The sequence below is a fragment of the Pelodiscus sinensis genome, chromosome 22 (assembly GCF_049634645.1).
Source record: "Pelodiscus sinensis isolate JC-2024 chromosome 22, ASM4963464v1, whole genome shotgun sequence".
Classification (NCBI taxonomy): Eukaryota; Metazoa; Chordata; order Testudines; family Trionychidae; genus Pelodiscus; species Pelodiscus sinensis.
The window spans coordinates 20737297-20761381 of record NC_134732.1 but is presented as its reverse complement, the minus strand read 5'-3'; the positions used below and the strand labels follow the sequence as shown (position 1 = coordinate 20761381).

At 42.2% G+C, this 24085-nt stretch overlaps 1 protein-coding gene across 4 annotated transcripts in view; it reads right to left on the bottom strand.

Moving 5' to 3' along the window:
* Window positions 1-24085, bottom strand: part of TTLL11 (tubulin tyrosine ligase like 11) — a 136301-nt gene that overhangs the window by 107969 nt on the left and 4247 nt on the right. For 3 of the 4 annotated variants that reach the window (XM_075905425.1, XM_075905422.1, XM_075905423.1), the window contains exons 2-3: window positions 2555-2651; window positions 407-540 (exon numbers count right to left, since the gene is read on the bottom strand). The exons of the other annotated variant lie outside the window; for it this stretch is intronic. In XM_075905425.1, the coding sequence (XP_075761540.1) occupies window positions 407-540; window positions 2555-2651 (231 nt within the window). The remainder of the gene's footprint in view (window positions 1-406; window positions 541-2554; window positions 2652-24085) is intronic. 4 annotated transcript variants of the gene reach the window in all.

Here is a 24085-nt window from a genome sequence, read left to right as displayed (position 1 = left end):
GAGAGACATGCAGAAGGATTCATATAAAACACTCAGGTTATACTAAAAAGACAACAGTAAAAATGATGCTGGTGAGATATCACATGCCACAGAGTCCAGTCTCAGAACATCCTTTCTAACCTCAATAAAATATGCTTGGGAAAGGAATTTAAATTTCTGCTGTGCTTACCATTCAAATACCCCTTTCTAGGAGTGAGGAGGTGGCACATTTGTTTAGATATTAGTTCCAGAGTAAGAACAGATCAACTAACCTTTGTCTGACTGGAGGTAAACTGAAAAAGATGTATAGATTCTGTGGAATACAAATGTGGTTGTAAATAGACTAAATGAAAGAAGTAAAGAATGGCACGAGCACAAATATCTTACTGGCAGCATTATTCAGAGAGCATGAAGAAAATTGATCTACCTCAGCAACAAAGAGGGGAAACTCTTCTGGCAGAATCCATGAATGGGGATAGAAGTCGTACTCTTCAGGAAAAAGATCCTGCATTGTTCGCACTGCCCGACTCAAGGTAATTTTACGCACCATTTCTGTCATGCCTGCAGAAAATAAACAAGTCTCTGGAAGTGTTCAAGATTATTCACTTAGGCTTTGCTCTGTGCAGCAAAGTAAAGTACACTGGTGTGTTGTTACTTACCATATTGTTTTCAATGTACAGTGAAACCTTTGTTATCCAGTACTCTGTTAACCAGAAAACTTTGTTAACCGGCCTTGCCAACAGCCACAATATTGTCACATCTTCAGGTGCAGAGGCCTGGCTTGGTTTACCATGACTGGCTTAACAATTTTTTATTTAAGAAGTACTAATCATCTTTAACTCAAAATAGAAATGTGAGACCAACTGCCTCACACTACAAAACTTGAGTTTTACTATTATTGTCCATTGGTGGTTCTTAGGTTGATGGGACCCTCAGATAACTGGAATTTTTAGATAACCAGAACACCCTAATCCCCGAGCATGTCGGACAACACAGGTTTTACTGTATTAAGATTTGTGGCTACTCACGGAAGTAAATGATTCATAGCTTTTTACTTGGGTATTTGTTTATACTGCAATTATTACTGTATCACATGATAGGGAAAGCTTTACGGTAGTTGGCCAAAATATAAATGGGAACAAAGGAAGGAGAATTTTTGTCCCAACCTTAACCTTTGCTTCAGTCTGGAATTTTTACCTTCTTTTGCCAGGGTTACAGAGAAGGAAGAGGAGACATCAATTGCTTCAGAGAATGGAACGTTCCTAAACTATTTACCTTTCAATTACACAAAAACAGTAAAGGCAGAGAGATAAATCTTTCTTGTTATATGAAACAACTTTAAGGTCCATTTTTGCAATGGCCCAATTCTCCCAAGAGCCTTCAAATTTCATGAATTTGGAGATGCTGAATATGTCATATGAGGTGCTTAGCAGCTCATGGAATCAGGCCCCATTCACATTCCTTGGAGTTAAAAGTGCACTGTGAAAAGACTTCAGGATCTGTTTAATCTGTTTTTGTCAACTCTGTATCCTTCTTGCCCACTATGTGAGAGACAGGGTACAGCCAGGACAAACAGCATACACATGGCATGAAATTTAAACAACCAAAAAGCCTGCAGAGCTTTACCAAGAAAGGTGCATTGTCTGATTTTGTCTATATTTCTGTTCACAAACAGGTAAAAGTCAGTATGTGGAGCAAAAAATTCTATATGGGGGTTTCTTACTCACACAGCATGCTAACAACAGCAATATATTTGAAGTGAAGGGCTTAGGTAAGTCAATACCTACACTCTTAGTTCTTATTCAGCAGGATCTATACTGGGATTAAATGTGAAATAAGGGATCTTTAAAAAGTAGAATAGTCATGATAAGATGAGAGTTGACATGAACTCTTCAATATTAAAAAATCCATTTAAGGAGCTCTGCTTTGAAGTTTTCCCAGAACCAAACCAGAGCACAATACAAAATAATATTTTAGTAGAAACAACCCCTTTAAGTAGCAGCATTTTTACTGAGGTTTCAAAACACCCCAACATTGTTTAAATTATTTTAAGTACACCCTAAAGGTCAGGTTTCTCTAAATTGTTTATTTTTTTATATATATATATATATATATATATATATATATATATATATATAGAGAGAGAGAGAGAGAGAGAGAGAGAGAGAGAGAGAGAGAGAGAGAGAGAGAGAGAGAGAGAGAGAGAGAGAGAGAGAGAGAGAGAGAGAGAGCTGGTGGGCCACCAGTTATCTGCTAATCCGGTAAGCATCACCTGGTAAGGTGATGCTTACCAGTTAAACAGTTACCTGTTAACATCCCTAATTGCAACTGTAATCACCACTATGCAAGAGGCAAACACTTTTCTTGATGGAGAAACAGATAATCAGCCATTTACTTGCATCAGGATGAGAACACTAGACTTGGATCAAAATAGGATGAAACCTTTCATATTTTGCAGAGTGTTACCAGTGTCCACAAAAGACAGCAAATTATCAACAAGGTTGGGGAATAATTCAGACAACATGAAAAAACAGTTTTAAAGCATGTATTTAACTTCAAGCACAAGATTAGTTACCTGGAAACTTGTTGACTTGACCTGAGAATATGTCATTATCATGAAATGATACCCCATGCCAATAGATATCACAGGGTAATCGCCGACCAAATGGAAACTAGAATAAAAAAAAATACAATACAGATTTTGAAAGAATTTTGCTACACTTACAACTTTCTTACCTTTGCAGACGTTTGTAAGACGTTTGTAAAATATAAGCCCTTCCGAGAATAGCATTCTGGACACCAGTAAAGTCCAAGCTTTACATCTAGGGCCCAACTTCAATAGGAACAGATTATTGTAAACCATCAAAGCTGGGGCCTCTGCTAGAGTATGGATAAACAGTTACTTTTAAAAAATTCTATTCAACTTTCTTTTCCTCAATAAATTTGAGAGAGAGAAGGGTCTCCTTTGCCACTTCTCTTTTGTAAAGAATTGGTGTTAAAAATTAACGTATTAATAATCACTGAAACTTGCAGTAATCAAAGTATTAGTTTTTCCAAACATTGACTGCTGCTCTTCAGCCAACAGGGTTGCCAGATGATTGAACCAAAAATACCAAACACCACCACCCTCCTCCCCCCAAAAAAAACACCAGGGAAAAAATTCTGTTGAGGAAAAAAAGGGGGGAGGGGAAAAGGAGGGGGACTCCAAGACTTATTAAGCAAAAAAAAAAAAATTTAAATAATAAAACACCATGGCCCCTTTCAGAGTGAGTGCAGAGTTAGAATAGGGATCGGAACAGGGGAGAAAAGTTGCACACTGAGACCCAGGGAAGGCACTGCTTCCCCTTGGTCTTTAGGCTTTTTGCCGGCAGCCATTTTGTGTTCTTGTTCAAGCCAGAACTTAGCTTCCCTGTGGAACCAGGTAAGCATGGAGTCCAGGGGAGGAGGGGGCTCGGGGTGTCAGGGCCCGGGGCGGGGAAAGCCGGGGGCTGGACCTGGATCTGGATCTGGGCGCTAGGGTTGCCAGGTGTCCAGTATTTTCGCCTCCTGGCCGAGAAAAAAAAAATCAGAAAATAGCAGACATTTTAGGTATCCGGTATTTTCTGAATTTGTTTTACTGGACAGGAGGCAAAAATACCAGACTGTCCAGGTCAATACTGGACACCTGGCAACCCTATCAACCAAATGGAATCAGATGCTTGAGCTCAGGCTCAAACTCAAAACAGAGTGCTCATAACCAGCTGTTTAAATTTAAATGCATTAACTCTACATTGTTTTTAACCCTCATCGGAAACAGGTGGGGGGAGGGCGGGGAAATCAAACTACACCAAATTTCTAAACTACAAGGTGAAGCAGACGTTCTATACTTTTCACTATCAACCAAGTACCAACTATAATTTCTACTTAGGGTCCCAAAGTCAGGGCTGTGAAAAACATGTTAGGAAATAAGCCCTCCCCTTCTCTAATGACTCTGTTCCCTTCTTTGCTTTAATTAAAATTTCAGTTTATTTAGTAAATAGCTTTGAAAAAAATAATCAAAACACTAATTTACCAATCCGTTCTTTCACCACTTCCTAATTCACAGGATAACATGTACAATCCAATGAGTCTGGAAAACTCTTGTCTCATTTCATTATTATTCAGGCTGCAACAAACGTGGGTTTGTATATGTGAAAATTAATTTTGTTAGGCTCTGAAAGACAATCAGTGGCCTTAACCCGTATCTCCACAGGTATATTCAGAATAGAATTCTGTGCTGGGTCTCAGACTGCCCTTCCCACTAAAAACTGGAGCGATTTATTTATGTATTAAATGAAATTGAAATGAAGTGAATGAAATTTGCATTTATATAGCACCTTTCATCTATGAAGCATATCAAAGCATTTTACAAACACTGCCCAGACGCCATTTCCCAATGGATGAAGTGTAACCACCTCAGGGCTGGGACATGGCTGCCATTTTGCCCCAGAACATTACTCAATAGCTTGGAGAGGAAAGGGACTTCCCCACTCTGAGCAAATCAAGTGAGTATTTGAGCAAATCAAATTCTGGGTTTACCCCAAAGTAGTCTAACACCCTTACTTCTCGGAAATGCCACTGGTTCTTCAGTGCCTAAACCATGAATTAAACTTCAGAAACCAGTTTATAAACAAACAAGTAGGAACCTTTGGTCCACTATGGCAACTAAACCCAGCTTAAATGATCCCTTTTCTGGAGTCTCGCTATGCTGCGGAAAACACAGGTAAAACAAAGCTGTTTCAATGGCTCTTCTTCCATGCCCACCTGATGCAGAGGGAAGAGGGGATGTATGAAGGTATCCCCTTCTACCAGGGGTGGGCAAGTACCAGCCCACGGGCCAGATCTGGTCCACCAGCATTAGCCCCCGGCAGGTCCCCACTGCTATAATTACCAGTGCTGCGGCAGAAACAGGCGATCGCAGCTCCCATCGACCATGCATCACTGTTCCCAGCCAATGGGAGGTGCAGGAAGCAGTGTCCTGGTCTGCGTTGCTTCCCGCAGCTCCCATTGGCCAGAAATAGTGATGTGCGGCCAACCGGAGCTGCAATCATCCATACCTGTGGAGGCACAGGTAAATATAGCAACAGCAGCCGAACCGCTGCCACTTTCTTGCCCACCTCTGCCTTATTCATTAGTAATACCCACACTTTAGCTGGTGTAAGCAGCCTCAGGCCTCTAGCTTATGCCAGGCAATGGGCAGCCACAGGATCTGGGAGACCAGAAGAGTGGCTAAAGCCACCTTTCTCCCCTTCCTTGCAGTCTTGTGCCCCAGGATCTGGCCCCAGGAGCTTTCAGTACAAAACAGCTGTAAAATGCGGCTGTAAAAGCATTGATATATATTAGGCAAAAGAAAGACCATTTTAAAAAAATGAGAAATTTTACTACAGGTTGGAACTCTCTCATCTGGGATTCTCTGATCCGGCAATAACCATGGTGTGGCACAGATGTTGCAGGACCAGAGAGTCCCGGTGCAAGGGGCCAGCAGCATGGATCCCTGCAGGACTGCTCACAGAGAGCTGATGGTGGGCCACCCAGCCCATGGCAGGTGGGCTGTTCAGAGGGGTTGGGAGCCGTGGTAGATCGGTGAGGCAGGGATCCACACATGGCTGCCCTGTGGGACCCGGAGCCCCAGTGTATGACTTGCCCAGCAAGTCCCAGAGTCCCAGTGCAACGAGCATGGCCGCCCTGTGGTTCCTGGAGCCTCAGTGCTGTGTGCAAGGCTGCTCAGTGGGTCCCGGAGTCATGGCAGTGATGGCTGCCCAATGGGGTCAGCAGGAGGTGAGGAGCCATCTGGGAGGCCAGCGGGCGGGCCAATGGAGCCGGTGGCAAGGGTCCAGAAATGACCTGCCCTGGTCCAGCAAAATCCCTCATCCAGGACCAGTCAGGTCCTCAGAGTGCCAGACCAGGGAGGTCCAACCTGTAGTGAATCTGTTCCCTTATTTGCAACTTTAATTAAAATTTCAGTTGATTTAGTAAATAACTTAGAAATAACAATCCAAACATTAATTTAGCCATCTTAAGTCTACGAGTCATTTACGAAATGCCCTTGAAGTCTGAACAAAGAGATCTTTGAACAAAACCAGAAAAGAGAGCATAAAAATGAAGAGATTTGTTTTCACAACTCTGACCCAATTAATAATCAATCATGGTCAAACTGCTCTGACAAGACTTTTCTACCTCCTGATAGGAAGCCAATAATTTAAACTGTGTCCCATAGGTCACATCAGTCTCTTCCATCACATTACAGACAAGCTAAGTGACTCTTGGCTTCTTGTCAGCTTTTGCTACCACAGAATTTCAAACTGTTTCTGTGCTGTGGTGCCTCTACTGAATATTTAGACAAATGAAACATTTAATGCTAGAACACTTAAGGTCTCAGCCATATGCTTCTTCCCTTTTCCTGTTTGTGTCTAGCTACAGGATGAATTTACTGAGAGATTAATTTATTCAAGATGAAAGCTTAATTTATGCCGATTATTTTATTCGGCATTTCACATTCATTTCCAGAATCTGGCACATTAAGTCAGACAGTCCACTCTAAAGGACTTAATAAGTGCTTCAGTGGTGTGCACATTACAATTCTGCAATGTTGTGAGCTTTGCTCCATGCATTAGCCAAGACACAGCTCTTGCTATTGTAATTTTATTCAAAATTCCCACATCTGATAGTAATATTGCTTTCCTATTTGTTGCTTTTGGTAGTAGAATTTGAACCTGTCAATTACCCTCTCTCAGAATCTTTCCCATCTTTCCTGATATATCAATGTTAGCATATATATTCACTCTCCACTCTGCTTTAATTTTATTGTCCTCTATGGTATATTGAAACAATTTGGCTTCATTTATTCAATCAACTTTGACCAAGCTGATGTCAATCACAGCTGAAAGTGCTAGACAGGGCCTTCTCTGATTACCAGCTAACAAGGCAGTCACATTATCTCTTGCAGATCATATTGGCATGGCCCAGCACTTGGCTTTCAGTCATCTTCCTAACTACAGAATTTCAAACAACTCCTTTCCCTTTTTAATTACTTCATATACCAGTATTTGATATACACTGTAATTTGCAGTATTGGTCCCAGGATATTAGAGAGAGAACGAAAGAATATATTTTACTGGACCAACTTCCGCTCTTGAAAGAGACAAAATTCCAAGCTTACAATATGATTGCCTATTTTCCCTGCCTGAATGAACTGGAAACCATGGCTGCAAATTTTGTCCAGTTGAGAAAGCTGACGACCCTTACACAGAGCTTACCTCAGCTACATTTTCTCATTTCCAAATAAATTTTTATGTTAAAAAAAAATTATTTAAAGTTGATCATGTCTCAGTGAAGTCCAGCTAAGCATCCTCTGCTCTACCCCTCTGAGACAAGATAGCATCCCGATCAAGAAAACTGCTGGAACACTGGAAAGATTGCAGAGTTAATTAAAGCCAATTAACCCATTTTTGACACTCGGGTGGCATTTATTGAACTAATGAGGCAATTGGCTCAGTAATTGGGAGGAAAAATTATTAATATTAATATTTTGGAGTGAAAGAGACTTGACTTAGATGAGTATAGGAGGGGAGAGAATGCTGCGTGGAAATCACCTCCTGTTTGTTTTGAAACTGAAGATTAAATGCATGCACCTAGGGAGGTTGTGGAATCTCCATTGGAGACATTTAAGAGCAGGTTAGATAAGCATCTATCAGGGATGATGTAGATGGGTTCTTCGTCCTGCCGTGAGGGCAGGGGACTGGACTTGATGACCTCTCGAGATCCCTTCCAATTCTAGGATTCTATCATTCTATGGTGAAAAAAAAGAGCCTGCACAGATTAAAGCGGCGAGGAGTCCTGTGGCACCTTATAGACTAACCGAAGTGTTGGAGCATAAGCTTTTGTGGGCAAAGACCCACTTCGTCAGATGCATGTCAGATTAGTAACTAGAAACCACAAGAAAAGCCCAGGCAGCTGTACTTGCAGAGCAGGTGAAGGGAAGCCCTCTGACAGCCACCTAAAAAGTTAAACTTTCTTTACAAAAACTCTGCATGTCTCTGAGGGAAAAATGATTACATGACTAAAAATTAACAATTAAAGGATCTAATCAATTCCACACTGTCATACAATCGTTCACAAATACCCCCATCTATATCCAACATGCACCCAAATTAAACAGTTACCATATTTGTTCTTTAATGGAAATATGCTGTTGAATGCACATTAATTTCTATTATATGTTATTAATTAAATGCATAGTTAAGACTTTGAAACATTCTAGCCAAATTCTAGAATTCTTACCATGTAATATGTTGGAGTAGAGAACTGCATTTCGTTAATAGAATTGGACTATCAGTTTGGTGTTATGAAATGAAATTGATTATAAGGTGATATATTTAGAGAGAAGTTAGGATTAAAACTTTAAAATATGAGTTTAAAAACAGGGTTGGAAAGAAAAACTTGCCTCAACCGTAACTATGGAGAAGTAGCACAGGAATGGGTTAGTTCCTTTTATCCACTGTGGAGGCTCACAAATGTAGAATGAAAGCTTGTTTTCTTCCACACCACATTTGAAGAACACCAAAATGAGATAAAAACCAATGACTTTACTGACACTCAGCATGACAAGTCCAGTTATCCCTGCTACAAAACAATTCTTCCTACAACAAGAACAGCAAGAATTCAGTGCAGTTTTCCCACATGTAACAGCAAGAGAACATACAAAGACCTAATGCAAGGGCCTCCGTGGGATTATACAAGGGGTGAATTTGCCCAACAGCCTGGTCATCATTTTGTGACATGTATGATACATATAAGGAGCAGGGGTAGTGAAACTATAATATAGAATGCAAGAGTTTCAAAAAGTATCTTTTTTATAGACACAATAAAAACAAAGTTCAGCTTATTTTGAACTAGCAGGTGAGGCCTGTTATTGACTGGCCAAAGTCCAATTAAAAACAAAAATAATTATTTAAACCAGTGTTTCTCAAAGTGGTCTGCAGACCCACTCTGAGAAAGCTGATACTGGGCCATTCTGGTTTGTTTACTTACCAGATCCACAGCCACAGAACTTCACAGATCCCATTGGCTCCGGTTTGCTGTTTGCAGCCAAATGAGGTCGTGGGAAACAGCGGTCTGGGTCACAGTACTTCCCGCAGCTACCCTTGGGGTAGGGCTGCCAGATGGTTTCAACAAAAATACCGGACACACCTGACATTACATCACAATCTACTTTACATCTTACTTAGAAAATACTGGACTTTTAGTTTATATTTTCTCAATTTATTTCCCGAACAAAGCTCAAATACTGGACTGTCTGGTTCAAAACCAGACACCTGGCAACCCTACTTGGCTACAAATGGCGAACTGCTGGCAGTGGGAGCCACGAGGCTCTGAGGCTGCGGAGTTGGTAAGCAAACAAATCAAATTAGCCCAGTAGCAGCTCTCTCAGAGTGGGACTGCAGACCACTTTGGAAAACAATGATTTACACCTTTCTCCCAGCATATTTCTGGTGTAAAAAGTAGTGCATTCAGCTAATTTAAGTGGCAGAATTATTTATGCAAAATTTGGTATCTGTAGGTAATCGGGAAGTATGACTTTATTTTGCACAAACAAATCCACAAGCAAACTCTTCAAAATACATAGTAAAAAGATATAACCCCCAGGAACATGATAAACTAATTATAGATGTTCTCACATTAATTACTGCTCTGTATTCTTGGCAATTACACCATTACAGTCCTTGTCAGATCCAGATGTCTTTTATGGTACAGGAGCACTTCCCAATTAGGGATATAATAGTGTAGTCAATTAACCGATTAACCGATGAGCAAAAGCTTATAGGTTAGTGCTATAGACTACACACATTTCCCTCCTGCCTCCTCTGCCAGTAAATTTTTTAGCAGGCTGCCCAGCTTAGTCCTTGCTTCTGCCGGGTCCAGGTCCTACCCCCGCTGTGGCTCTGCATTTAATGATGTTAGGAGCCAGGCGGGCAGACAGAGTTCTAGCTTGTGCCAGGTCCAGGAGCTCAGTACCCCTCTAGACAGGGGTTGCTGCCTCCTTATGCTGCTGCCTCTTTATCAGAGGCAGCATCAGAGGGCGACAGACAGCTGGTCCACGAGGGGAGCTGGGTTTTAAACTGGCTCCCCTCATGGACCAGCTCGTGCCTAGCACTCTGCGCTGCTGCCTTTGAGGCATGATGAAATTGACTAGGCAAACTGCAGCGCTGGCAGAAATTGACTAGAACAACATCTTTCTCTCTTTTTTTTTCCCCAAAACTAACTAACTAACTAACTAACTAATAAGAAACTAACTACTGAACAAAGACTAACTATTTTACAATTCTTTCTGACAGGATTTGCTCTGCGTCTGAGGAGATCGCAAAGCTCTGCCAGCAACCTAGGACGGTTGAGAGGAACTGGCGGGGGGGGGGGGCGGGTCTGCACTCATGATCAAAGGCGCGAAAGCCGAGCACTGCAGGGGGCATGCGCAGACCAGCCGAATATGGCTCTGAAATCTTCCGACCAGCAGCGCCGGGATGGACCCGACACCTAGAGTGGAGCACCCACGGGGCCACTCGAAGAAGAATCATGAGGTTACTTGACTATTCAATTAACTGATATTTAACATCCCTATTGCCAATATCCACATCCATCTGCAAACAGTCCTCAAAATCCTAGAGAAGCAGGGAGGTGCTATGCTCTGTGCTCTGAACTTTATTTTTCTTTCCTAAATTCCTTGGGACTTGTTTCACAATGGCATATAATCCAATTTTCCAGCACCGTTTGGGGGGGGGGGGGAAGCACGGAATGGGCTATCATAATTTATTCCTGGAAGCCCAATTCTAGGATACCTGTCTGGGATGCCTATAGGGTACCTAGAAGGCAACAGAATCCCAGATAGATCCTAATCCTTTCCCACTCACAGTAATGAAGACAGGAAAGGGCCTGGGCCTGCTGAAGAATCAAAGAATCAAATATCTTTATCTGTGTATGGTCACACCACGAATAATAATCCACAGCAATACTCTAAACCAAGTTAACAAAAGCAGCAGTTACATAACTGCTCTGTTTCCTAATCCCCCACAAAATGGGATAGGCAGTGGGGGGAGGAAAGTATCCACACACTCTTTTTAGAAGATGCATCCTTATGCAGACACAGAAATTTTAATAAGGGTAGAGTAAAACCCCAGCCAGAGCCCAATATATACAGCTTGTCAGTCATTCTTCCGTTATCCTGCTGCCTCCACCCACATCCCTTCCCAAAGCAGCAGAACTTCACAGAGATGAAGATGCATCAGGGCTTGTCCACACCCCCATTTTGCCCAGCTTTATATTAGAGGTGGGATGCTGCATTACTTTGGCTAAGTCACAGCAACCTTGTATGCAGATGTTCTTAGCATACTTTAAACAACAAAGGCAAGCTACATTCACACACAAAGTTAAAGTGGGCTAGGCTAGCTAAATTGGTGCACCTTTATCAGTGCCCCAGAAAAAGTTATTACAAGATAAACTGAAAGGTTATTTAAATTAATGGAGATTGCCTATCTCCTAAAACTGGAAGGGACCTTGAAAAGTCATTGAGTCCAGTCCCCTGCCTTCACAGCAGGACCAAGTACCAAGTACCATCCGTGACAATTTTTGCCCCAAATTGCCTCCTCAAGGATTGAACTCACAACCCTGGGTTTAGCAGGCCAATGCTCAAACCATTGAGCTATCCCTCCCCCCAGACTATGGGCCTCCTACAAAAGCTGACAAAGAAGCTTACAAACAGAAATGGGAGTGCAAGAAAATTCTATGCTTCAGGAAGAATAGCATTTGCAACTTGGTAGCTATAACAACTAAGTAATTTGGCTTAGAATGTATTTGCTTTAGAATATATTCACTTGTTCTTCTACTCCTACAGCTATTGAAACCTTAAACTGGGTTTTATCTTCCCTTTAAGAAAAGCATTTCTACTCACCTTTAACTCTACCTCAAACATCTAACAGAAAATATACTAGGAGATGATTAAGATGATTGACAGGGAAGTCTGTGAAAGAAATCCTTGTAATTTACCCAGAGGCGATAATGATCTTCCTTGAAAAATCCTTGCAGAAGTGAAAAATTAATTTCTAAAATTCCAAATGAAAAATCTCTTAACAATGTGAACTTAGAGGCCATTGTGAATATACTATCTATGTGTTTCTTCTAATTCTCATTGTTTTGAAAGCACCCCTTATTGTTTGGGCCTCTATTCCTTCTCTCATGCTGAATCCAGGACAGTGTGTATTTCCTAAACAATTTCTAACTCATAGAAGGGTGTTAGATATCGATTAACTCAATAATCATGTAACTTCACTAAATCTTAGCAGTTACACGATTATTTCATAGTCCCTGAGGATGGGGATGGCAGCCAGAGCACTCTCGGCTCCATTCCCAGGGAGCCCTCTGCCACCCCACACGGTAGCCTCTGTATCAGAGGTGGCAGCACAGGGTGGCAGTAGCCCCTGTCTGCCGGGGACCTGAGCTCCCTGCTGACAGAGGCTGCTTTGGCATCCCACGGAGCAGCCTCTGTCCACAGCAAGCCCAGGCCTGCCACGGATAGAGGCTGTTCCACAGCAGCAGCCCATGTCCGCAGGGCGCTTGGGCCCCCTGCAGACAGGGGCTGTGCCAGCATCCTGCCTATCTCTCCTCTCCCTCCTTCGCCCCAACGCTGCTGCCCCTGAACAGGGGGAAGTGACTCCTCAAGCACCATCTCCCACTTGCCTCCCCCTGCCTCTGTGGGAGGCAACAAAGGGGAAGCAGGTGGCTCTATGGGAGCCGGTACACACAGGAAGCCAGCTTAAAAGCTGCTCCCCGCATGTACCAGATCCCGCCTGCCCCCCTCACCCGCCGCGCCTCTGCCTCTCTAGTAGAGGCAGCAGCGCCAGGGGCGAGGAGGGAAGCAGACAGCTCTGCCAGATTGGGGGGAGGGAAGTGGGAGCAGGCACCCATTGCTACCTCTGATACAGGGGCAGCGGGGGGGGGAGTGCGCGTAGTAGATAGGATTAACTGATCAGCTCAGGCTTGTTGGTTAATCGTTTATTCAACTGTACAGCTAACATCCCTAATTCATAGAAAACTTTACTGCATTTGGCTAATGCAGTTTAGCTATTTGTATAATGCTGCAACAATATTGCTGAAACAAAGCTATTCTGAAATGCCACTGTAACTATGGCAACCAGTGTTCAGATGTAAGAATCCAACCAGAAACAGCGTGTGTCACACTGTAATGTTGCTCACTATTAAGAATGGAAATTATCAGTAAATGGGTGCATACCTTAGCAAAACAGAGGCTAGCAGTGCCTCCTGCTAGTCATTTAAGTAAACACAACTCAGCCTGAATCAAATATTATAAATAGATGCAAAAGAAAAGGACAGAATAGGCTACTTTAAAAATATGTATAAAGGAAGGGGTAAAAGACAGAGACTGGGGAGAACATAAGAATTTAAAGCCCACAATCTGACAATCCTAAAAAAGGTGTTTAATTTGGAGTGGTGGAGGGGAAAGCCTCCAAATTATTAGCTTTTAATATATAATTGTTTACTCCTAGGGTGTGTCTAGACTATAGGGTTTTGTCGACAAAAATAGGCTTTTGGCCACAAAACTATACCCGCGTCTACACTACCGCCACATTCTGTCAACAGTAAGTCGACAGAACGTGGCAGTTTTATCGACGGCGGTAAACCTCATTCTATGAGGAATAATGCCTTTTTCGATAGTACTCTGTTGAAAAAAGGCGCTATTGCATGCAAACTGTGCTTTTTCGAAATAGAGCGTCTAGACTCTCTTTTGAAAAAGAGTCTTGCTTTGTCGACAGTACTGGTTGCAGTCTAGACGCTCTTTTTCGACAGAGGCTTTGTCGACAGTATCTGTTGAAAAAGGCGTGCAGTCTAGCCGTATCCCTATAGTCAAGAAGTTTTAAGAAGCTACATGATTTGTGGGTTTTTTTCTGGGTTTCTTTTGTGGGTGTGTGGGTAGGTGGGTGGCTGCAAGAAACAGTTTGTCACTACTCCCAGAGCTGTACTTGCATCAGTGAAACAAAGAAGCTGGTGGCACTATCTAGTAATTATCTAATACACATAGTGGTGCCTGGCTTAAAAGTTATTTGTTTCTTGGATCATTAGATTTTAATGTTGCTCATTTTCATTTTCTGTTTCCACATTTTTTGTCTGTTCTAACCTACATAAACGTTCAAAAGCTTCAGTGGGGTAGCCGAGTTTCATCTGAAGGTAACTTTCATCTGAAGATGTGGGTTGTGCCCACGAAAGATCATGATACCATCTACATGTTTTGTTAGTCTGTAAGGGTATGTCTACACTACCACCCTAGTTCGAACTAGGGTGGTAATATAGGCAACCGGAGTTGCAAATGAAGCCCGGGATTTGAATTTCCCGGGCTTCATTTGCCTAAAGCCGGGCGCCGCCATTTTTAAATGTCCGCTAGTGCAGACTCCGTGCCGCGCGGCTACACGCGGCACGGACTAGGTAGTTCGGACTAGGCACGGAGTCCGCACTAGCGGACATTTAAAAATGGCGGCACCCAGCTTTAGGCAAATGAAGCCTAGGAAATTCAAATCCCGGGCTTCATTTGCAACTCCGGTTGCCTACAATTACCACCCTAGTTCGAACTAGGGTGGTAGTGTAGACATACCCTAAGGTACTGCAGAACCATTTGGTTTTTTTAGTTTTTCCTACATCCACATATCCACTAAAACAACAGATTTCACTTTCACATCCACTGCGCCAACAATACATGTATGTTTTTCTTGTTCCTTCTTTATTTACTATCTACATATTGCCAAGAAGTTTTAAGAAGTTACATGATTTGTGGGTTTTTTTATGGGTCTCTTTTGTGGAGGTGTGGGTTGGTGGGTGGCTGCACATCTCCTACAAGGAACAGTTTGTGACCTTTCTTATGGCTCTGTAATAGAAGTTAAATACTACTCCCAGAGCTGTACTTGCATCAGTGATACAGGGGAAGATGACATGCATCTGACGAAGTGGGTCTTTGCCCATGAAAGCTTATGCTCCAATAAATCTGTTAGTCTATAAAGTGCCAGAGGACTTCTCGTTGTTTATGCAGATTCAGACTAACATGGCTACCCCTCTGATTCTTATCTACATATTATTTCATAAGAGGTGTCAAAGTCAAATCTCATGGTATGGCACCAAACTTTGAAGATTAATGTTCAGCAATTAGTAGTCACTGTACAACAATTCTAATGAAATAAAATCATTCCAGAATTCCACTGTAACAATGGTAATATGCATTCAATGTACTTCAACTGAAATACTACTATAATTGAAGGAAAATGTGTCCCTGGAGTACGTGTTTACTGCACAGAACTCTCTTCCCAGCATCCTTATGGAGAAACTAGTCCTTTGTGTCCTATACTCAACTACGCAAAGTCAGGAACCGATACAAATGGTCAGCCAGTTCAAAATGATTAAGCACCTCCAAGTGCTTTATAATGGAATTTAAAATGGGAATATTTTTGTAAACAGTAGTACCATTCTATTTTCCTTGTAAGTATCTATTTTCCTGTCCTTCCAGTCAGTGTATGATGAATTTCCACTAATGTTAAAGTGAGCTTTAAAACCACATAAGAGCACACAGAGAGAGAGAGAGAGAAAATCTCTCCCAAGCTAATCAAAAGCACATATATTTGGGATGAATCAAACAGCCACAACTGCCTGCTGTACCATAAGATGAAGTCTTTAAAATATGCGGGAATTGTCATGGTATTTTTAGTTTGAAATTTCTTAATCATGAAGAAAGCAAGTGGTTAGAACTTAGCAGAAAAAAATAAATTGCCATATAAGAGAAAGATGGAAAATGAGTAACTAATTCACAAATCATTTTTCTGCATACAGAAGTCACAATATAGACTGCAGAGAATACATGAATTTCTCTGGTGGCTGCTCACTGTTTAATCAGCATCTGAAAATGCACAGCTGTACAGTAAACAAATAAACAAAACTGAATCAAAGATGTCAATCTAGAATTCTGCAGATTAATTGCATCCAGCAAAGGAAGACAAAGCATTTTGCAAACAGCAATTCTTTCTGAATTAGGTAAATGTTACTGAAAATAAAAACAGACTCTGAAGCTTCAAAAGACTGAGCAGGAGCGTAACATATCTAACAGGTCCTTCAACATGGTAGCATTTGACCTCATCTTGTACCAATAATTCTATGACTGGGTTAAATCATTTTATTTTATGCACAGTAATATAATCATGCACACTTTCTGTAAGGTCTTGGACTGTAAAACTTTCACCATTCTCTCAATTTTGAACTAAAATCAGTGGCTTTTAAAGAAAATAATATGGTATCACTTGCTGAAGTCTTTGGCTTTAGGTTTTCTAGATGTTTATTAGACAGGGTACTCTGTTGGACTTGGGTACTGAAGGATAGGGATGTTATGGACTTTCACCGTAAGGCTATGACTATTCTAGAGACCTTATCATCATATAAAGTTGCCTTTGACACCTTCAGTAGCTAGCTCTGTGGGTCACTAGTGCAGTCATGTACTGCTGTACCAATTCAGCTGTGACACTGTAAGATCTTTCCTGAAGCCACTCTATGATGACAGAAACTGTCCCACTGACATAATTAAAGCTCCCCAATGAACAGCAGTAGCTTTCCCACTGTGCACACTACCTCTTATGCTGGTAACATTTATATCATGCAAGGTAGGGATTTTAAAATGTATTTATTTTTGTAAATGTATATCCACTGAAATTTTCAGTGGGTACACGTTTACAGACTGGGGGGGGCTCCTGCCGCCCCCCCCCCCCCCACATGCCGCTGCCTCTGTGGGAGGCAGTGGGAGGGAGGAGATGGCAGTTCTGTGGGAGCCAGCATGCATGAGGAGTTGGCTTAAAAGCTGGCTCTCCACGCGTACTGCCTCCCACCTCCCCACTCTGCTGCCTCTGATACAGAGGCAGCAAGAGAAAAGGAGAGTAACCATGAGGGTCCCAAATGCAGGGCTGTGGTTTTTCACTTACCTGAGCAACATAAGTTTTGCCAACATAAGGACAGTAGAGATATGGTGGAAGTGTAAGTTAAGATGTGTGAGAAGACTTACATGACTAATCCACTAGCCAGTGATGCTGATGGCTTCTGAAGGAACAGACATTCTCTTCCTATCCCTGGCAGAGGACAGAGCAATGAGGCCATGGTGGAGCACTGCTAGGGAAGTTAAAAGGGCTAAAATTCTGTGGAGTCCTTACAGACAGGGTGCAAACAATTTAAAACAAATGCAGAAATCACACAGACACCAAATACCTGGAACACAATTTATAACATGCAAAAAGACAAGAAATAAATAACACAAGAATTGTTATCCTGGAGCAGCTCAATGGCTCCTCCTATTGTCATTCAAACTCCATGACATCATACACACAATATTGCTTTTCGATTCCTATTCTCATTAGAAACCTTTAATATAATTGCATGAATGAAAAATATTGATATTTCTGAATGATATTTTGCTTGATTCTCCATGGTCCTGTACTCTGTGTAGTTATTTACACTCGTGTAAAGGGGATATAAACTGCTATCCATTTTGCCCGGAGGTAAATAGAGCACGGCAACAGAGATTTGGGTTTATTGTTTACAACTGAAGTTTCAGACATCAACAGCAAAACTGTCCATTACGTTAGGTTAGACCTGCCAGCTATTTTCAAGATAATGTTCTTATATAAGCAATCCCTCTGATCCCAAAGGATAAGCTACCTACAGAAACCATTTCATTCACTACTGAACTGTAGCCCCTCTAGGATGAAACATGGTAACTGGCACACACAAGCTACACTACAGGACAGTTTAGGACCAGAAGTGAAGAATGTTGCAACCAACAGCAACTGCAGGCGCCAGAATAAAGTACCGGTACTCAGTGTGGAATTTAAAGACAATACTTGGAGGTCTGAGGGCTGTGCCCGATCCTTTGGCATCCCCTCCCACCTTCCTTCGGTCTGGAGTGTATGTGAATGTAAACCAGTGAAGTGGACACTGGACATGCATATCACCAAGTAGCCTAAACCCTCAGTCCTTCTTTCTAGGAGGTTCTTCCATGATAGGGTACAACAGTCCCAACATGATCAGGATACCACAGGACATGAAGGAGGAAAACTTCTGATGCGTAAGTGGTTAACAAAAGGAAACGGCTTTGGAAGCAACCAGGAAAACTATATAAACAATCAGTTGGGGTATGTCTACACTACCCCCCTAGTTCGAACTAGGGGGGGGTAATGTAGTCATACGGAGTTGCAAATGAAGCCCGGGATTTGAATTTCCCAGGCTTCATTTGCATAAAGCCGGCCGGCGCCATTTTTAAATGCCGGCTAGTTCGGACCCCGTGCCGAACTAGCTGTACGCCTCGTGGATATCAATACAGGAAACACTGAAAGAACTACAGTGGTTTAAGTAAACTAAGAGTGGGGAAACTAAGGCCTAAGGACCAGATGCGACCCCCAGCTTGCTTGGATCCAGCCCCGAGACTCAGGGCTGCCCTCCAGTATTGGAGAGCCCGTGCTGATGCTCCAGCCTTCCTGCCACCGGGGGCTGGAGCACACAAAATCTACTAGCCTGGGCCCCCCTAGGCTCTGGTATGCAAGGGAAATGTGAGAAGTGTCTTTCTCCTTCTCAGCTGAGGGGGGGGGGGACGGGGACACATCAGTGGGCATTTGGTGAGGGCTTTTTTCTGCTTTTCACTTGCATGTGGCCCCCCCCAACTGATTTTTCTGTGGGTCAGAAGCTCCCAACCCAAAAAAGGTTCCTCAACCCAGAAGTAAACAGTTACTGAAAACACAGCACAATGCATGCTGTTTTATACAGATAAAACTAATTTTACAGAGATCTCAGAGACATCCAAACCCTTCATAAACACTGGGGCCTTGGATAATCAAGAGATCTGTACTATAGCGCCCCTAAGATGTGACGCTCTTACAGCACATTTTCAGGTCTCTACCCATTTTTAAATGTAAGGATGCAGCAACTCTTGTGACACAACAAAGCCAGAAAGGAGTAGTAACAAGTGTACTAGCTGGAGCTGCAGTCTAGGGCAGAAGACTGGCAAGGACTCATAACAGAACTGTGTGCCCAAACTTTGCTGTCCTTGTCCGGGCCACTGTCCAGGAGCCAGAAAGCAGCCCTCCTGGGCTTGGGAACAGCCAGAAAATGAACTGTCAGTCTTGATAAATGCTGCAAGAGAGGCATATCTGATATAGCCATAGAGAAGGGATGTAGGAGCCACTGCAGAGAAGACATTGAGTGACTAGCTTAGAGAAACAATATGGGGAGCCTGGATCTCCTAAGGAAGTTGGAGAACTTCAAATACCAGAAAAATGTCCCATGTAACAACAACAGGGAACACAGAGAAGCAGGTGGTAGGAAAACAATGGTCAAAGGTGGGGTGAAAGAAATCAGGGAGCAGGAGGTCAGAGAGAAGGGCCTGAATCATATGATGTGGCTACAAGGGGTCAAGTCAGAGAGAGGCTCTACTCCCACCTTGCCCTGGGGTTCTTCTAGAACCCCCAAAAAATCAGTGAAACAGCACTTACATCCCTATGTAACAAGCTGCTTTAGATTCAAATTACTGTAGCTTTCTTTGATCATATTTGTTTAGCCTCGTGTTTCTTTTATCGTCACTCCTGTCTTTATACATGCAGTGCTAGCACTTGGCTATAGGGACAGATAATTCACCTAGTTTCACTATGGCCCCTGTGAACACTTCTACGTGCTTAGTTGAAACGCTCTTAGGAAACTCTTATAGCAACAGTCAGTGAACAACATATCCTTGAATCAAAAGTCTTGGAGGATAATTTTTCCTCTCCCCATTGGTGACAGCCTACTACTGTCAAAAAAAGCTCTACTACTTCAGACATTTGTCCTCTGTATATCTTGATATGGCAAACATAAAAATTGCTTATACATGAAGAAAGAGCTGCCAGAATTGAGTGTAATCACAGTGTGTCCTATTGCTGAAGGTATACATGGGTCACAGTGAATTATATTTGCCAGGCCAAGTCCTCTGGGTGGTAAAAGACGTTTACATGTTGCAAAAATAAGGCTTCCTAACTTGTAGTTGTAAATGCTTTTGTCTCTTTAACATGCACTTAGTATTACTCCAGAGACATTAGACCACTAGTTTGTATAACACTCCATCTCTCTTTAAAAGGTGAAATGTCACCATCAAGATGAACCAAGAACAGAACACTAAAAGCTTATTCATGACTGATTACGCAAGAGATCAGAAACACATACCCTACACTGTTTCTTACAGAAACTGACAGTTCATGCTTAAGGTGAAATCTAACACTACTATTAACAGCTATCATTTAATTCTGTATACTTTACAGAGTTCCATTAAATATGGTGCAATCAATACTAAAGTCAGTGAACTAAAATTAGTGTCAGCACAGTAAAAGTAACATAGGAGTTAATGAACTAATTTTACTATGCTATAGACCAGATTTTAAACTGTTCCACTAAGTGTTGGGAAAAGGCAATTTACATGTTCCCTCTGCAAGCCGGGAAAAGAATCGGACCTATTCTGTCTAGTCAGTGACAGTACAGAACAACAATAGTATGGTATGAGTGACCAGGATGCAAGGTCCCCATGAACATACACTGCATATAACAGGGGTCTCAAACTCCCAGCACACCAGCCAGTCCTGGCTGGAACAATTGCACGATCTAGCCTGGGGATGGAATATCATGGTGAGAGATGATGGGGCAATGGTGGGAAGGGGCAGGGTTTGGGGGATCGTAACAGATAGACCCTTCTCCAGGAGTTCTGGGGGCGGAACTTGCCTATAGGCCAGGAGTTTGAGACCCCTGTGCTATAAGACTCCACCGCTGCCCAAAGGGGAAAAAAAGTACCTTAATGCGGGACCGAAGAGGAAGCAGAAGGCTTTAAAAATTAACACCCTGGGTCAGATGCCACAGCAAGATGGAACTACCTCCTGTTTTGACTATATATCTAGCTCAGATACTCTGTATATCTTCACCAGACCTGAAGAGCTCTGTGAAGGTCAAGAGGTTATCCCTTCGACCAATAAGAGCTGGTCCAATAAAAGGTATTTCTTCACCTATCCTGACTCTCTTCTTCTTGTCTATCAAGCCTTTTAAACCACCTCATAACTAGGGATCCTTGTTTTCCATGGAAAAACAAAAAAACAAAATTCTCCAATAAAAAAAAAAACATAAAAATCCAAGTTTTTCTACAATTAAAATGAAATGCTGAAGTTAAGCTTCCTGAGCCACAAAATACGTAGATATCAGTTGAACACAACTTTTATTGATGTATTTACAATTTTTAGGCCCACAGCCTGAGCCCCACCCATTCTCTGAATTTTAGATTACAGGCAGTCCCCGGGTTACATGGATCCGACTTACATCAGATCCCTACTTACAAACAGGGTGAGGCAACCCCACACTAGCTGCTTCCCCCCAGCAGACCAGGGAGACTCGAAGCTAGCGCCCTCCCCGCCCCCCAGCAGACCAGGGAGACGCGGAGCGGCTTTTCTCAGCAGACACCTCAGCTTGAGAATAAAGGACTGAGGGAAGTGAGGTGTGGGAGAATAAAACTGAGCTCTGGAGAAATGTTTGGCTAGAGTTTCCCCTATATTATGTACCAGTTCCGACTTACATACAAATTCAACTTAAGAACAAACCTACAGTCCCTATCTTGTACGTAACCCGGGGACTGCCTGTATTCAATCTGTCCTCTGTCTCAATTAGAGCCGATATTGGGGTATCGCTGTATATTTTTTCCACCAATTGTAAAAATAAAGAATCTCTGTAAAAACACAAACTCTGCATTTTCCATGCTCTTCTATAGCAAATGGATTTCTAGAATTCCTGCTGATACCTGAGTATTAAAATTTTTGGTGTTTAGATAAATGAAAAAACTAGAAGTGTTTGTTTTAAAATTGCAAACCTGACGTGTATGTGGCTGGATAAGGTTGATGGTGGGGGTGGATGTGTTAATTACAATCTATTCCAATCCAGTCTTTCACTTGAGGATTACAAGTATTGTAATGAAATGCTGTACCTGATCACTCTCAGATAACGATCGCTCTATTTCATCACACTATTGTTGGCATTCTGCGGCTATGGATACACAACACTGTGCCACTGTAGTGCTGCTAGTGCAGATGCTCTAAGCTGACAGGAGAAAGCTCTCCCATCAACTTATTTACTCCAGCCTGGCAAATGGTGTTAACTAAGTCTGTGGGAGAAGCCCTCTCAACACACCCGTGCTTAGGTTCATGTAACTTACATTGCTCAGGGAGTGGCTTATTCAGACCCCTGAGTGACATAACATATACATTACATAGCCTAAACTATCAGAGGGCTACCGTGTTAGCCTGAATCTGCAAAAGTGGCGAGGAGTCCTGTGGCACCTTATAGACTAACTGAAGTGTTGGAGCATAAGCTTTCGTGGGCAAACACCCACTTCATCAGATGCATGTAGTGGAAATTTCCAGAGGCAGGTATAAATATGCAGGCCAGAATCAGGCTAGAGATGATGAGGTGGATCCAATCAGGGAGGATGAGGCCCACTTCTAGTAGCTGATCTGGAGGTGTGAATGCCAAGAGAGGAGAAGCTGCTTTTGTAGTTAGTGAGCCATTCACAGTCTTTGTTTAATCCTGAGTTGATTGTGTCAAACTTGAAGATGAACTGTAGCTCAGCAGTTTCTCTTTGAAGTCTGGTCTTGAAGTTTTTTTGCGGCAGGGTAGCTACCTTTAGATATGCAAGTGTGTGTCCAGGGAGATTGAAGTGTTCCCCTACAGGTTTTTGTATATTGCCATTTCTAATATCTGATTTGTGTCCATTTATTCTTTTTCGTAGGCACTGTCCAGTTTGGCCAATGTATATAGCAGAGGGGCATTGTTGGCACATGATGGCATATATTACATTAGTAGATGTGCAGGAGTATGAACCAGTGACGGTATGGCTGATCTGGTTAGGTCCTGTGATGGTGCTGCTGGTGTATATAGCCTAAACTGTGACCTCTAATCCTCATTCAACCCCTTCTTCAACCTGAGATTTTGTGTTTGTCATGCATTAAAATCTGTTCATTTTGGGGGCATACACTTCAATTCTTGCCATGTTTCTAAACTTTCAGGGAGGACCGATCCTTTTATTGTGATAAAGTTCCTATTGCAGAAGAAACGTAAGATCATAAACACCTCCAGCTAATCTACCAAATGTTTAACATGCCTTGTCCTTCTATCTGAGCTTTAGGCTCATCCAAATTTCAGTTAGCCATGCAGAGAGAACAGAATCTGACAGAGAAAGCACAATTTTATATAATTCAAAATAGGCACAAATCACCTCTGATGAACCAGACAAAAGACATTGTCTCACTTGACTGTATCTAACTCTCTTTTCTATGAGGAGTTGCAAACTTATGCACATTCATTATGAGTACTTGTTTGGGCAGAATGAATTGTGACTGGCAGTAAGTGGCATAGTCAAATGCCTTAAGAGTCACTATTTTGGCTGAACAGCCTTTATTTAGAAGAATGGAAAAGAGGTCAGAGGAGGAAGCAATTCAGACTAAATGAAAAATACAGACAGAATTAATGGGTAGAGGAGAAAGGATATTTTGTTTATTGTCTCCATCAGTAAAGATTAAGCAAAGCCAACGTGATTGCTGCTGTGGGATAAAGAGCTGGAAGGAGAATGCTGATAATACAATGTGCATGTTCAAAAGGAGAACAATAGGCTGTGCATAGTTGCGTTTCTGGGACAGAATACATAATGCTGAGCAATCGGGGGAATGAGACGTTCAATGCAGGTCAAACATACAGGACATAAATTGAGTCCTGTGGATTACATTTATAATCTGCCAAGTTTATCAGTTAATTTTAATATTTATCAGGCTTTCAGAAGCTCTTGTTACAGTAATACGTGGATACATCTTGAATAAACTTTAACCCAACAGCAGACAAATTAAACCTACAAAACCTCTTATCTGCGCTTTGCCTACAAAAAAGACTGGAAAAAAGCTGCAGGTGGGCCCTAAAAGGCGCACCTACATATCAGTGCCACAAGGAGCAAATCTATCAG